Genomic DNA, 16561 nt, shown 5'->3' with positions numbered 1-16561 from the left:
CATGGAGATACAGGATCAGCCCTGCTGTAGGCATGGAGATACAGGATCAGTCCTGCTGTAGGCATGGAGATACAGGATCAGCCCTGCTGTAGGCATGGAGATACAGGATCAGCCCTGCTGTAGGCATGAAGATACAGGATCAGCTCTGCTGTAGGCATGAAGATACAGGATCAGCTCTGCTGTAGGCATGAAGATACAGGATCAGCTCTGCTGTAGGCATGGAGATACAGGATCAGCTCTGCTGTAGGCATGGAGATACAGGATCAGCCCTGCTGTAGGCATGGAGATACAGGATCAGCTCTGCTGTAGGCATGAAGATACAGGATCAGCTCTGCTGTAGGCATGAAGATACAGGATCAGCTCTGCTGTAGGCATGGAGATACAGGATCAGCTCTGCTGTAGGCATGGAGATGGGGAGTCAGCTATGGGATAAGAAGCCAATGGATCGCCTCACATGTTGTAGATTATTAGTACTATATACACATTAGGATATATAAACTCTGTGAATGACAGAGGAAGACAGTCAGAGAAACAAAATGATTAAGTGGTAAATGAACGTGGAATTTATAAATCTTGTTATCATTTATTTTATGTTAGAAAACAAACAAACAAATATACACGAATAGTAGAAAAAAGGAAAATAATTCTATGCTGAACAGTAAACTTGAATATTCAAAACATGTGTTTTAGCCAAGGGCCACTAGATATGCCCAGGATTGTAGTTTATGACACGCCTCTAAAATATGCCATGGCGGGCTTACGTAGCCTCCTGGTGAAAAAATGCGTGTGCGAGACACTCCTTCCCGTTAGACTATACATAGGTATGCCTACAAGAAAAAGGAGTATAGTCTTTTTCTGAAGCATTCTCCCTCTCCCTCTCTCTCTCTCTCTCTCTCTCTCTCTCTCTCTCTCTCTCTCTCTCTCTCTCTCTCTCTCTCTCTCTCTCTCTCTGACACACACACACACACGCACGCGCGCGCGCGCGCGACCTGGCTCAGGCTTCAGCGGCGCTGAAGTGGAGCGGCGACGCGGAGAGAACCATAAATCTTCATATAGCGGCTGTTTTGATTAATGCAGCCGAGTCGAGCTAGGGGGCTGGACCTATCCCATTACGCCCTAATGGAAGATGGAGCGGCGCTGTCTCCACCACTAGGCCCCTGTCATTTGTTCCACTTTGCAGTCCATTTGGCCGAGAGACTACAAGCCACTCCATCAAAAATATTTTCAGAGTTAATTTCCGCCCGCTTAATTCGCCTTGATTCGGATTGCGTATCGAATGGCAGGATCGATTTTCGCCTGGCGTCTAAATTAAATAAAAGAGGGGGGTATACTTTAAGACCGCGTTTCTTTCTTTTCTCTTTTCCATTCTTTCTATGCTCCCGTTTCCACCCATCTTTCACTTTGGTTGCCCCTAATTCTCTGTTCCCTCATTGCAACCAATTTCCCTCCTTTTTGGTTATGATGTTTGGTGTGGGTGGGACAGGTTCTGTTCATAACCCACTGATAATCTGAGATATACCGGAACACGGATGAATTGAGCTGACAGATAAATGATTCGTTTGTAAAGTGCACGAGTGAACTGTGTAAAGAACAAATCGGGACGACATGAGCTCTTGGACATTTCTAAATGATCTAAGATGCCCATGTAAGTTTAGACCAATCTCAAACTTTTACAAAGGCACAATTTCAAAAATACTGTTTTTTATTAAGTATGCGTTGATTTGGACTTCCTGAAGCATAGGTGGATATGTGAGGGCGTGATTGGGAAAGTAGACTTTTGGAGACATGAAGCACATAAGAAACGGGGTGAAAACGTAAAAAGAGCAATGACAAATTGGTTGAGTGTGTCGCAAATTCCCTTTTAGATTTAAAGCCGCATGTAGCCCATCGTCATATCTTTCCAGAGTAATTTATTTTCTCATTTCTCTCTCTCCCTCAGTCCCCCTCTGTGTGAATTTATCTGTTGGCCCCCGTGCGCGAGCTCCAGTCACGTGCGAATTGTGTGGGGGGGAGTCAATAAAAGTCTCCAGCGACAACTGTTTCCCCCCTCAGGCTCTTGTCTTCCTCGCGCCATCTCCTTTTCTCTTTTTGTTTCTATTTGTTTATCTCCCTAATACTTTTTCTCTTTATTGTAGACTCACGGGCCACTCGTTTCCAAAACAACACATGCGTAGGGTCAAATACACAAAGTGAAATTATGCTTTATGTGTGAAATCATCTGTGTGTATGCCTAATTGAAAGTTTAAAAGATATTGCAGACAAAATGTAAAGGTAAAGAGTTGACTATTTATGGACAAGGTGACAATGGTAAAGACAACCCCTGGTGTGACTATATTGACTTCTCTCAGGCCACAACACACTCTGTCAGTTTCAGTCTACACATCAGTTACCATCTGATTCTTAAGAAAAACTGCCCCAACCCCGAATAATGAAATAAATACACAACACACACAGTCAAACGGCCTCTGGTAAGATACACATTGTGTCAATATTAATCTTACTGACAGAAGATCGAAATACAGCGACTGTCACACATCATCTTCCCTTGCTCCTGTCTCTTTGTGGAATTGGGAAATATGGAGAGAAAGAGACAAAAAGAAAGACAGATAGAAAAAGTGAGAGAAAGAAAGAGGGGAGAGAGAAAAAAGATAGAAGGATACAGAGGCCTTGAAGGTTCAGACATGGACAGTGTAGAAAAGACTGTAATTTGCAAATGAAAGAATAATATACAAAAATGCACATGTGGAGAGTAGAGGGGAAGGGGGTTAATAATGAAATAAAGAGCAAAAGAGGATCGACATGGAGACATATGTGTGGGAGCCATCAGAGATGATTTTATGAGCGTACAATTGCTTTCATTGGGCCACCACTCTCTCCGTCAATTTCCTTACTTGGTTCTTGATTTCATTTATAGACCCTGCTTGAAGCATCTCAGCTCTTACTGTAACATGACTTGAAGCAGACAAGGGGTCACAGAAACTCTAAAGAAGCACCCAAGCTAAACACACATTATCCTTCCCACGTTTCCAACAACATCTTCTGGAAAAAAAGGGTTCTCTCATCCAAACTTGAGAAAAGAAGAGACCAGTACTACTGTTGTTTTCAGTTCTATACAAATATACATATATATATAAATATATATATAAATAAGTAAATGTGGGAGAAAATGTTCAATTTTTCCCGGAATGTAATGTGTTTAAATTTGAGTGATGTAATGGTGTCTGAGAGGAAAAGACACTGAGAACCCATCATGGGAGACCAGAGAAATGATGAGTGTTTAAGGCAGAAAGCTCTAAAGTTGGGCTCTGCTTCTGCTCTGGGAACATCGTGGTTCCTCGGAGGACGCTAAATCAGGCATCATAAATCTGTCAATTGGCCCTTGGGGAATGCTGAGCTTACACAGTGACAACACTTAACATTAGAGGGCATTGTATTTAGTGCCTATTGGCAGACAATTAGCACTGATTTAGCAGTTATTAGTACTAATTATAGGACATTGGCCCATAAGAGCCTAATAATTATAAGTATTTGGACTGTATTTTTTCTATGGTAGTTGATACCAGTGGGCCTGTTAATTTGAACCTTTCTGTTGCATCCTATGTATTAACCTTTATTTGTATAAAAGAGTTCCTCCAGTTACCATGGTTTCCTTTTCAAAATATTTCTAGCACCTGAATAATTCCTCATTGTGGTTATAACCATCAGCTGTCAGCAAATCTTTGTAGTAATTTCCCAGTTTTTGTAATATGTAATAATTTATGTAATTTCCCTTTTCAGACATTCAGTATGCTAACGGGCACATAAGGTCATTAATTTGAATATCATGTCAATCAAAGACAAAGCTGATCCAACACACATTACAATCCCAATCCAAACACAACACATTTGAGTCTTACAATCTCTCCTTTCACCATCGCATGGTGTACTCCAACTACACTAGTACGTTTTTCCAAACACTATTGCATTATTGTATTTGTTCCAGAGCCCACACTTCCTATGATACATGACTGAACTGATCATCCTCTAACTGGTGAGTGATGAGGTGGAAGACTTGTGTCAGCTTCCACAGTTGGACTCTTCTAGTGTCCAGTAGGATCCATTTTGTACAAAGAAGAAAAACGTCCCTCGTGGCAGTGTGGATCTAAGCCAGCTCCCAACAGAAAACATCAAAACCACGGCACCCATATTCCAGACGTCAGACTGTTTCAGACATCGCCTTTCACCCAGCTTCACCGTTTCCAAGAAACGAAAGCTAAATTTTGCCTTTGATGAATTGGTGCATTTAGCATCCCAGCTGGCAGTAGGACAGACTGACTGAAATGGGCCTTTAATGACTTCAGCTTCTCCTGCTTAGGTATGTCTTTAGTGGTCAGTGCCTTTATTCAGTACTGACATGCCTCTCAGTGGTCAGTGCTTTTGTCCAGTAGTGATGTGCGCCTGTGTGGTCAGTGATTTGTTCAGACGTGACATGTCAGTGGTCAATTAATTTGTTCTGTAGTGACATGTGTCTCAGTGGTCAGAGTATTTGTTCAGTGGTGTGGTGCATTTGAGTGGCGAGTACCTTTTTTCAGTACTGACATGTTTAGTGGTCAGAGTATTTGTTCAGTAGGGTTGGCTTTACTGGCTAGGGCCTGGCCTGCACATCTTTATTCCTTTACCTCTCTAGTCCTGTTGTTCTTCTGCCACATTCACCTACGCTCTGTGGCTCTTACCCACCTGACTAACCCCCCCCCACCCCCCACACCGACCACCACCACCCCCCGTATCCCACAGCCACTCCTCCCACTTATCCCTCTTTCCACCCCCCACGCCCCCATGATAAATGAGCCTGTCTGTTTGGCTGCAGTTCATATTTACTGAGCAGGGTAGCACTCACTGTCAGTCTCCCTCTCCCTCGATATCTCAATCCCCCACACTAAACAGACATCCAGAGCCAAAGGTTGGGCCAGGGGCCAGGCAAGGGAGAAGAGGGAGAGGAGAGAGAGAGAGCATCACGTGGCACGGGGACCTCATCCAGAGAGCGGCAGCTAGCTCTGGTTAGCGTCTGGTTAGCATCTGGTTAGCGCCTCTCCACCAGCAGAGTCCGGCACTGACACACTGCCACTGCTGTAGACGAAAAAGGGAGTTGACAGCAGTTAGCAATACACTGACACTAATGGAATATAAGCTCCTCATTTTTTACTTTGACAGATCTGACCCCACTCGCGTACAATGCTAACCAGCTTTCCCCCGTAGCTCTTTCCAGGCAAAACAGACCACAACTCTCATCCTCCTGCCTATCTGTGGTTTCCGGCGCACTGGAAACCCCTCCGTTCCAAAGAACACCACAAAGCCAAAATCAAAAGCAGCTAAAAATACACAGTTTCATCTGCGCCCACGTGAAAACCCTCCCTCGCATGGCTCAGGTTATTTTGAATGGGGGGTGGAGGGGTGCAGAAAAGCGGTGAGATGACCCATGTTCTGACCCCTTCATGAATGAGAGAAGTGGATCTGGGCTTGGCTGAGCCCGAAGGGAGCTGGCCAAAGACACCCCAGAGCCCTCCAAAGACCCCGAGAGCTGCCAGCTCTTCCCACACACTGACCCCCGGGGCCAGCGAGCAGCAAAATCACTCCAGCGTGACGACACCGTGACACCAGCACACCGACGCCAACAATGTGTTTCTCCTGCAAACTGACAAATGTATAGACAGTAAATACGGTCAAAATTGGACTGCTTGAATTACACCATGAAAAAACAAAGCCAAAAAAAATGTACAAGTGGACTTTTATTGGATCCAACATGAGTGTAATTTAATTTTTAGACAATATCTAAAGGCCTAAGGGTGACGGTTTAGAAAATGGTCTCCCACTCCACAGATAGGATTTTAGATGGTGAAATCATTATAGGCTATGTTTTGTTTGTTTGTTTGTTTGTTTGTTTGGGGGGGGTTCTTTTTAATAAAGGTATGATTAAGAGAGTATTCAAAAAAATTGTATGCATAACATGAACTCAAAGAAAGCACTCCAGGCCAGTTGAAAGGAATCATGTTGTCACTGAGTCGAAATAAATATGCCAATTGATGAGACTTATGAGATTCATCAATATTGTCCCTTTTCCACTGATAAGTAGTCCTTTTCTGAATAGAGTTTTTCAACAAATTTTGCGAAGTATGTTAATGGCAGCTACATTATGGGTGAATTAGTCTGCAAAGGAGGAACTCGCACTTAGGGAATAGTGGGGAATCAGAGTCATCTGTGCGTGTCCAAACCAGAATTCCCAAAGCACCTATCGATAGCTATCTGTTTCCCCCTGGTGCTTCAGTCAGGAACTGCTCCAAAATTAAAATACATTCATGGCGATCTATTAACACGGGCAACAAAATTTGTTTGTCTAGCGTATCAGTAAGACATAATAAAAAAGCTAAATATCCATGAATTTGCCCTTCACTCTTTATTACAGAGTACGCACTCTTTTGGTTAAGTCACCGTCCATCTGTGCTCTGCGTCTACAGAAAATCACAGGAAAAGACCTTCAACAAGGTTCCTCAATTTTCAAACTTTTTTTTTGTGCCACTTACATTATGTGTAATATTTGAATGCTGAAATCTGTCCCTTTAATTATTCGTACTATGGGGGGAAATTTTCAAATACTCCCCGCCTCCATTCATCTCCACGCCCCTCCCCTGACAAGCTGCTTGCTAAATGAAAAATGGACGTGCTTTAAAAAGCATTGATTCCAGCTTTAAACAAAGGTGCACTCAATATTATTTAGCCCTAAATACATCTTTGTTATCTGTGTTGGTGCACTAGTTACACTGCTGTCCTAGTAATCGCAGACATAAAATAATAGGGCAATTCCCCCAGCATTGACTGAAGCAGACCTGCTCTGGGCCTTTGACCAGCCAAGTGATCCATCTATTGGCTCTAAATGTCTGTTCAGATCTAATGCTTGTAACTACACGTACTAGATCTTTGTACAAGCGGTGTTACAAAACAGCCCACTATTAAAAATCTATAAGGCAAACATAGATTAAGATAAAATGGCCGTTTCAGTTTTTAGGACAAACGCACGGAATTATCAGCATCATATTTTTAAGGTAGAATTAGCAGCAAATTTCACCTCACTCACTTTGAACTTTACAGTAAAAGTATTATTTTATGTTTATTTTTTGTGACAGACTGACTGAAATGGGCCTTTAATGACTTCAGCTTTTCCTACTTAGGTATATCTTCAGTGTTCAGTGCCTTTGTTCAGTACCGACATACCTCTCAGTGGCCAGTGCTTTTGTCCAGTAGTGACTTGTGCCTGTGTGGTCAGTGATTTGTTCAGACGTGACATGTCTCAGTGGTCAATGAATTTGTTCTGTAGTGACATGCATCTCAGTGGTCAATTATTTATTTATTATTTGTTTATTTTTAAACGTGTCACTTCACACAATGTTAAAATTGAGAAAAGCTGTAGTGTTACCAGAATGCCACCTCAGCAGGGCCAAGGGTCTAAAGCAGCAGGTATGGAGATGACTGCTTCTGTGTGGAAAGCCAAAGTGAGCTGCCATGATTTGCACAGTGGACCGTAGCTACTAAGTTTTCTTAGACAAAATAAAAGTGCCCTTCATATCCACACTGAGCAGTTACGACTAAACAAACCAGACATACTGTTCTCCACTGGAAGCGCCTCACCAGTACACTTCGTCCCTAGACTAGTTTATATCGACAAGCATCAAATGAATTAGTCAGAAATAGTGGATGTGAAGGTGTAATATTAAATAGCATAAATCAATATACCAAAACAGGAGTTGCAATTTCCACAATATCGCAGAGCAATAGAAATTAGGACAGTTAGGTAAATTTAAGCTAGTTCATCTAAAAGCTCCTGTGTTGATATCAGGATTACTAGAATGGAAAACTGATTGAAATGAGGGTTTGAAGTTCTTTAATTTGCCATCACACAGACTGTTCCAGAAAAAAGAGAAGCAGACAACTGCAAATAGAGGAGACACGCCGTCCCTGAGACGCCCAGCCCGAGCAATACAAGAGCTTCCGATGTGGAGCTGCACTGTATTGTCTCCAGACAAATCTTGCCCTTTCCTAACCCAATTTGGCAATGTAATTTCTTTTCAGTTAAATTCATTAAATGCAACCAAAATGCAATTCAAGTACTCTCTATATTGACAGTAAATGAACGATTAATCAGTTTAATACAGTCTTCAACATTAAATCTGTATTTGAAGTCTATGCAATTTGAAGCTAATTTGAAACACACATTCCAGTTGTATTTAGATGTGTGAATAAGTCCAAAGCTGTGAAAACTTTATTGAGCACAAACATTTCAGAAAAAATCCCAAAAAACATTTGAACACAAATTCATTTTATGTTTCCTAAACAAGACACACAATATTTTTTTATCTTTTGTGTTACAAGCACCTTGAACAGGTGTTTTAAACACAAAGCATGCCAACACCGTCACTCAAGATATTTGGTGGATGGATTTTAGCAACACGAATTCCATTATTTTACCATGAGGTTACTTGCAAAATGCATACAAAGAATTGCAGGAACCCTTCAAGGCCAGATTTCCCAAAAGCACTGCAACGATCTTAAAGCTGTGAAGCTTTTAGAGAAATGGGGGTCCAATTCACAACCGTTTCACATGTACACTGTGCAATGGAACAGATTGCAGTTCTGAGACCTATAGATGGTCATTTGATTATAAAATACACCAGGCGCAAGTGAGAATATAAGAGTCCAGGAGTAAATCATCACACATAGCAAGCCCGATCAGAGAGGAACAGCTCCATTGGCAAGGTATTCTCTACAGGACTCGCAATAAGGATGAGCGTAATCAAAGTTGTTGACCTTTCAACAACAATAGTGAAGACCTATGCACTAGAAGCTTCTGCCATTTCAGAGGGTGATGTTTAAGAAGGAGAGTAAAGCGTTGGTGTACAGTGCCTCTAATGGCCACAGACTTGCCTTCTGAAGGCATTTCTACAACCAGTTTAATCGCTTAGAACATTCTGCATGCAATTTCTTAACATGCGTTCCTTAATCTTTTAGTCAGCCAGTCTCTGATGTCCATCCCCAACTCAGTGGTGTTTGTTGATGTGCTGGGTGAGGTGGTGGGTGCGCGTGAAGGTCCGGCAGCAGCGTGGGCAGGCGTAGGGCCTCTCGCCCGTGTGCGTGCGGATGTGCGTCTTCAGGTGGTGGGGCAGGAGGAAGGCCTTGCCGCACTGCTGGCATCGGTAGGGGCGGAGTCCCGAGTGGCTGCGCGCGTGCTTGTTCAGGTCTCCCGAGTTGTTGTAGCGGCGGGGGCAGTGCGGGCAGGCGTAGGGCTTCTCGCCCGTGTGCCTGCGGGTGTGCTTGGTCAGGTCGCCCGACTGGGCGAAGCTGGCCCCGCACTGGTCGCAGCTGTAGGGCTTCTCGCCCGTGTGCGTGCGCTGGTGGTTGGTCAGGTGCTGCACGCGGGTGAAGCGCCTCCCGCAGGCCGAGCACAGGTAGGGCCGCTCGCCCGAGTGCACGCGGGCGTGCTTCTTCAGGACGTCCGGCCGGGCGAACGCCTTGCCGCACTGCTCGCACTCGTGCACGCGCTCCGTGCTGTGCATGCGCTGGTGCGCCTTCATGTTGCCCAGCGTGGAGAAGGCCTTGCTGCAGTGCGGACAGGAGAAGGGCTTCTCGCCCGAGTGGACCCGCTGGTGGAGGTGCAGGGTGGCCCTGTGGCTGAAGCGCATGCCGCAGTCGGGGCAGGGGAACGGCCTCTCGCCCGTGTGCGTGCGCAGGTGGGTGCTCAGGTGGTTCATGCGGGCGAAGCGCTTGCCGCACTCGGGGCACTCGTAGGGCCGCACGCCCGTGTGCACCACCGCGTGCTTGCGCAGGCTGCCCAGCTCGCCGAAGCGCCGACCGCACACGCTGCAGGCGTGCGGCTTCTCGCCCGTGTGCGTGCGGGTGTGTATGGTCAGGCACTGGAGCGTGGGGCAGTTCTTACCGCACTGCCGACACAGGAAGCCGCGGTCTGTGCAGAGGGGGCGTCCCGAGGTCACGGAGGGCTTGCTCCCCTCTTCCTCCTCCTCCTCCTCCTCTTCCTCCTCCTCCTCGTCGTCCCCCTCCGCCCGGCGGCACCGATGCGGGCCGAGCCCCCACATGCCGGCGAAGCTCTTCCCGCACTCGCTGCAGCTCAACTCGCCGTCCGAGCACACGGTGGCCAGACCGTGGCAGCGTCTGCAGTGATTCTGCAGGTTGCCCATGTAGTCAAAGCTGCGGTCGCACTGGGGGCAGGTGTAGCGCTTGCGGGCGGGGGCGGGCGGGGGCAGGTGGGCCCGACGCACGTGCGCCTTCAGCTGCGCCTGCGTTAGGAAGCGGTGGGGGCAGGAGGAGCAGCTCAGCATCCTGGAGGAGATTTTGGGACACTGGGGGGGTTTGTGGTTCCTGAGCCAGGCCAGGTAGTTGCTGCGGTGGGTCCATTTCAGGTGCTTCTCCAAGTAGGAGGAGTCTGTGAAGGACACGGAGCAGTAGGGGCAGGAGACGACAGACGCAGGAGCTGCAGGAGGAAGAGGGGAGAGAGGAAGGAGGGAGAGAGGAAGGAGGGAGAGAGGAAGGAGGGGAGAATGACAGCGACAAATCAACATGTTTTCTCTTCACCAGACGTGCTGAAGGAATTCCTATTCCCTGTATTACATTCCATCATTCATTTTTGATTGCTTCTTAATCTTTAGATGTATTTCTAAACACTTGGGCTACACAGACCTTTAACACGTTTCACTCCTAGGCTGCTCTCTCTGTATAGCTTTAATCGGTTTTGTACCCTTGTACAGTGTCGAACATGCCAAGGTCAGATGAAAACTCTCCCAGACACATGTGACTGGGGCCTTGGTCACACACCTCCCTCGTCTCCTCCTCCACCCTGCCCTGGCACATCACGCAAGAAATAAAAAAATCTCAATATCAATACTGCCTACTACCAACTCATCTTCGCAAAAATTTCCAACAGTCCAGAAGCAAAAAGCTACATTAGAGGATTCAAAGCAAAACAAAAAAATAAGAGGTTTCTGGCCAAAGATTTACAAGTTAGCCTAATAGAGAAACGTCGACACACAAGAGGATGTCGTCCAACACGGCTCTCCTTGGGCAATGGGGAGAGACCAGACGTGATCATCTGGTCCCTGCCACGAGACAATCACGCAGTCATCACCACCCAAACACAAACCAGCAGACTGGGGGAGCTCAGGCCCATCTCTTTGTAGATCAGACTGAAAATTGCTAAAAAGGTTGTGTTCACATTACAGGAATTCTTCCTCAATTCCAATTAATGCATAACAAATTGCTGCGGTTTGCCAGCTGTAGAGAAAAATATTGATTTCATAGCACATTGCATTTGAGTGCTAAAATCCCCAAGAGGTTTAAAAACACAGGTAGCCAATGACAGACTGCATATATAAATAAAATATTATTAATTTTTCTACTATTACATTATTATTTCCATTTGGATTACCATAAAATTACTATTTCCATACAACTAAGTGTTATTGAAACAAAAGCAAAAAAAAAGATACAAATCTTAAATATAGGCTCATAAATCCATTAACCATAGGCCAACCTGTGAAAGATACGCTCCAAACACTTCATACAACACCATGAGAGTGTTAGAGAGATGCAGAAGGGAAATCTCACCAGCCGAGTTGCAAGCAGTCCTAGAGATTAACAGCATGTCTGCCTCAGCTTAGAGGAGTCAGTCAGAACACAATGTCCCAAGTGTTTTAATAGGATGGGATCGAACGGTTCAACACCTCCACACGACATGCCCGTCCGTGTGGAGCTTCAAACATCACGAGCAACGCCTTGAAGTCAACATGGAGTTTAATAGGCAGCCAGTGTGAATTTAAAATTACTTTCCTTCTTCTCCTAGAAAGGATGCTTTGTTTCTGCGCTGAAGGACACAAAAACAGCTGGGACACCAGCCAGAATCACACTGCAGCAGTCTAATCTACAAACACGCAGGACCAGTATAATCTACACGCATGTCATTTAAATCTGCTCACTAAATGGTAAAATATTCCATTTAAGAGATGTTTTTATATTTAAATGACAGGCAAGGCCTACTTCTTCCAAGTACCATCTTGACATATTAAGTGCCAGTAAATTTCCAATTTGGAGAGACCTGCGTGTGTTCTCTCAACAAGCAGCTTAATTACTGGAACCCCAAATAACAGGCACCAAGGCGGAGCGCCAAATCAGGCCAGTCAAACGAGACAAGACACCCAGAACTGCACACAGGCCTGGGTTCAACTAAGGCCCGACAGCCCTATGAATACATTGAATGGTTCCTAAGGACCATCAGCTGGATGTTGGATCAGAGTTAGAAGGTGGAAGAGAAGACATGCCCACAAACTACAACTAGCCTTAATGTGTGGGACAGCAGGCAGTGGAAGAGGACTGATGGTGAAACAATGAATAAAAACCAAATAAGAATTCCAGTCTGACAGTTCTCACTGCCCAGTGATCATAATGCATATGAAAGAGGACAATATTAGAATGTGGTCCAAATGCAATTTTCAAAGATCTAAACTTTGTTGATGTGGCTTTTGTGTTCTTTTTCATAACCCGATCAATAAAGTACAAAAACAGACCTGAATGTTCACATTAGCACCTATAAAAGTCAAATAGAAAGTTTTCTTGCATCAACTTCCTCAAAACCAGGTGGTCTCATCGTGAGGAAAATTAACTATGGAAATTAATATTTATCCTACACGTTTTCAATCCAGTCCTGAAAGACCCACAGCCAGTCCACCTGAGGCAGGTAATCAGCACTCTCCACCTCCTTCGTTATCTGATGGAGGTGTGTGGAGGCAGCACAATCTAAAACTGGACTGTTGGTTATTTTTACATGGTGACCTGACCTCTGATCTGGCTATCTTCAATCTGTGAACGGCATAGCCTTCAGGATGAATACACAAACACTGTTGCTAGATCGACACCGTACAATTACACTTAAATGTAACTTCCAAGTTAATGTATAAGCAGAGGTGTCAATTCCAGGTTCAGAAAGTAAAAGTCCTCACCAGGATTTTGCTTTCTGAACCTGGAATTGTAAAAGTGAGGACTTTTACTTTCTGAACCTGGAATTGACACCTCTGTGTATAAGTAAATGTATTACTTGCACAACACAGAAAAAGTGCAGTGGATAACTTGATAAAAATGTGCTTTGCCTTACTTACTGACCGCCACTGTAAATTCAGAAAGCCGCCAGTCCTACCTTCTCCGTCATCGTGCTGGAGGTCACGCGCGGGCACGTACACCCCCGTCTCGAGCTTGACCGTTGACCCGTCCTCCTCTTTCTCTTTTTTCACACAGAAATCTCTCTCTCCACTCGACACCTCGTCGTGCGTGTCCGGCTCGGTTTTGAATTCGGCTACCAGATTCACCGGCACACAGTCCGGCTCCGTCTTCAGTCGCTTTCTGCCAACTCGTGGCGTTTCCTTCTGGACTCCGTACGAGTCGAACTGACCCGGTTCTTGTTTAATTTGGTCCATCTCGGCGGACGGGTCGGTCAGAGAGTCTTTAGGTCCGTTAGATGGACGCTGTACTAGAGGCTCATCCGCCTCTAAATGTAGCGCGTCCTTGTCTACGGAGAGTGTCTCCTTCCTAACGTGTGCGTCTCTGGCACGTTTGGTCCTCGTCTTCTTTCGGGACGGTCTGCCTCTCTTCGCAGAGCTGATTTTCATCATGATGTCCAATATGTCTTTTATGGACTCAGAGACTCGTTATTAGACTTATAGACGTCCTACATATTTCATAAGTCAACATCGATGAGTCCTTGATATGCAGCTACAGAGACTGTTCAACAAAATTAACACCAATCAGCTTAAATAGGGCTGAACACTGCAGTATCTTGTACTATTAAAGGGATTTATGGCGACAATTCATAAATTAGGCCTACTTACTACGGAATTGCTCAAAACGACCTCTTTGCATTGTCGCACCCGTCCACAATGTGTAGTCCAGCACAAACGTGATCATCTCTCTGCTTAACCAGCTAGTGGTGGGTTAGCGGGTCCAGCTAACCTGCACACACAGAACCAGAACCAGCACCGACACTGCACGACCACGCATTAGCGTTACCGTAAACGGGGCTGCTGGCTCGGTTCGTGCGCAAAAAAACAGCAACAACATAAGAAGGTACTAACGTTTTGTTATGTAAAGATGTGATCATCAAAACTATTTACTATGTAGGTAAATGCGTGTTGACCAAAAAGACAAACACTGCCAGAACTAGCTAGCTGTTTAAGTTTCGAGAAGCTAGAAACGAGCCAACCTACGTCAGCGTGGCTGGCTTTGGTCGGCTTTTCAAAATAATAGTGCCCGGAAAACGGTGTGAAGTAGCGCGCTGCTCGGAAACATTTTTTAAATCAAATACTTGGCATCTTTTTAAAATGTTCCTTCGTGGTTGACTTGATTTTCACTTTTCCCACTTTTCATTGTTATTTCAAATCATTTTAGTAATAATAATAAGAAGAATAGTAACAAGACTATTACGACTTCCCCTTATATTTCAGATCAATATTTTTCATTACCGCTGTGAACGAAAGATTTGATATACTTAAACAGAATTTTTTAAAATAAACTTTACAACCCAGTGACTGCATACCTTTTAGAAATGCAGACGTCAGATCCTAATTCTGCTTATCACAGTGCCAGTGATCCAGAGCAGTCTCCTGGGACCTCCATCCTGCTTACGTTTTCATTGTGTTCCATTTCCTGTCAAGTCTAGTCTTCGCTTTAATTACCAGCCATGGCGTTGCATAAGAAAAGTGTGGGCTAGTCACCCATCCCCTGAGGTAGTGTGTTGATTATTATTTACATGTCCCTTGCAAGGTGGAAAAAGGTCTCCAGCATGGCTACTCACCCACTGGGAGTGAGCACGGGTGGGGTGGTCCCAGTAGAAACCTTTTAAGTACCACTGAACATAAATTTGTCCTCTGAGCTTTGGTGTAAAAATAGGGGAACACCCCAGTTACATGTATGCTTAGCATATATATTTAAGCATCATGTGAGCAAAGATTTAACTCTGGATAGGACAAGGTCCACTTCTGCAAACACCAGTAACTCTTTAAAGTATGGAAAACATCAAAGCTGAATGATGTAAAATGAAACATTTCTGCATTACTCCAAAACCTGTCACCATGTAAGATTTCACATTATATTATTTAAAAAATACTTTTTAATGTGATAACTTCCCTAAAAACTGAATAAATTATCATGATTCTCCTTGTCTTGGTTCAGTCAATTTCCTACAAAAGACTTGAGCTGAAGGACACCACTCAGGAAGAGACAGCCACAGTTGTGAGGTCTTAGAATGATCTGAGTTTATTTTCACACCTGTAAACTTATATTGTGCCAAACAAGCATAAAAATAACCTGCGCCTCAAAAGGATGTGTGGAGGAATAGGGCTTATAAAAAAAGACAGTTCAACTAAAGGTCAGCATCAAGGATGCAGTGATATACTTATTATAATAAGTCACAATATTTCTATGAAAAAACAGACTATGAATAGACAACAGAAGCATACTTGCTCTATGAAGACGTTATGGGAAAGCGTGCCCGCACAGACCTTTCTAAATGTTTAAGTGTTGGCTGTGTTGCACTAATCTAAGAGTTATTTACTCCTTTCTAAAAAAATACATTTGTAAGCAGGCTTATACAATTTACACAAGTCCTTCTGGTTTTTGTGTTACTTAAAAACATTTACAGCTCTCACATTTTCAGAGATGTAAAAGGTTCTCAATAAAATTAGTTAATTTTTAGTTATTTTAGCTTAACTGCATTGTCTTGACCCCCTCCTGTCCGCAAAGAGACAAGACTAAATAATCACCCACACACCTTCTAGAGGTATAAATGTATTGTATTGAGAAATCATGAGGGGTTGTGTGGAGTGTGAATAATATTCCATGAGAGAAAAACTACTTGTGTCAGTCATGGTGCATTTTTCACACATTTTCACTGTTGTGTTGTTGATGGACCATATCAAGCTGGTAACATCCAATAGGTGAAGAAAATGACCTTAACTGTTATAACAACATAAGAAAACGCCCCTCTCGGATAGTGTCTCTTCACGGGCAGAGGGAGTGAGGGGGTATTAGTGCTACTCTCACATACCGGTTTTGAACAACAAAATATTCTGTTCTACAGTAACTGCTGGACCTCGTTAATCAAACTTACAATAAGCAAATTAGTGCACACCTGCAGCTCTGAGGTATGCATTCCAGGGACTGGTGTGGCAAAGTGTTTACGGAGCCTGAAATGTTGTGTAGCCAATGGACTGTCTGTCGTGAACCCCCCTCCCCCCTTCTGCTTGTAAATGTGTTTCAACCCAACGGCTTGGCTGGGGATTCCATGTGGATGTGGATTTACCTGCAGGGCCCTACGAGAATTATGGCCTCACTCACATTGACGGCAGACGCTGCTTCTAGGCCTGTCACGATAACAAAATTTTCAGAATGATATATTGTCCCAGAAATTATTGCGATAAACGATAATATTGTCATTTTAAAGTGCCACAATAATGTGGCATAATAATTTTTTTTTTTTAAT

The 16561-nt window shown here is 44.3% G+C and overlaps 1 protein-coding gene across 2 annotated transcripts; it reads right to left on the bottom strand.

The window, feature by feature from the left end:
- Positions 1–7895: 7895 nt before the first annotated feature.
- Positions 7896–14369, bottom strand: LOC143519374 (uncharacterized). 2 transcript variants are annotated; one of them, XM_077012735.1, is made up of 3 exons: positions 13914–14369; positions 13226–13806; positions 7896–10513 (listed from the first exon to the last, which is right to left on the bottom strand). In XM_077012735.1, exons 2-3 carry the CDS (start codon positions 13695–13697, stop codon positions 9066–9068), a joined length of 1920 nt encoding a protein of 639 aa, XP_076868850.1. In that variant the 5' UTR covers positions 13698–13806; positions 13914–14369; the 3' UTR covers positions 7896–9065. The 2 variants fall into 2 exon arrangements, with proteins under 2 accessions (XP_076868850.1, XP_076868851.1); XM_077012736.1 differs by lacking the exons at positions 13226–13806; positions 13914–14369 and adding an exon at positions 11644–12977.
- Positions 14370–16561: the final 2192 nt, after the last annotated feature.

This window comes from Brachyhypopomus gauderio, chromosome 7 (genome assembly GCF_052324685.1).
Source record: "Brachyhypopomus gauderio isolate BG-103 chromosome 7, BGAUD_0.2, whole genome shotgun sequence".
Taxonomy (NCBI): domain Eukaryota; kingdom Metazoa; phylum Chordata; class Actinopteri; order Gymnotiformes; family Hypopomidae; genus Brachyhypopomus; species Brachyhypopomus gauderio.
This window is presented reverse-complemented; position numbering and strand designations above follow the sequence as displayed.

Bases quoted from the DNA above. Each gene is read 5' to 3' on its own strand.
- LOC143519374 (XM_077012735.1), bottom strand. From the start codon at position 13,697: ATGATGAAAATCAGCTCTGCGAAGAGAGGCAGACCGTCCCGAAAGAAG. The intron at 10,514-13,225 runs GTAGGACTGGCG...TTCCTCCTGCAG, and splicing joins CCAGCACGATGACGGAGAAG to CTCCTGCGTCTGTCGTCTCC.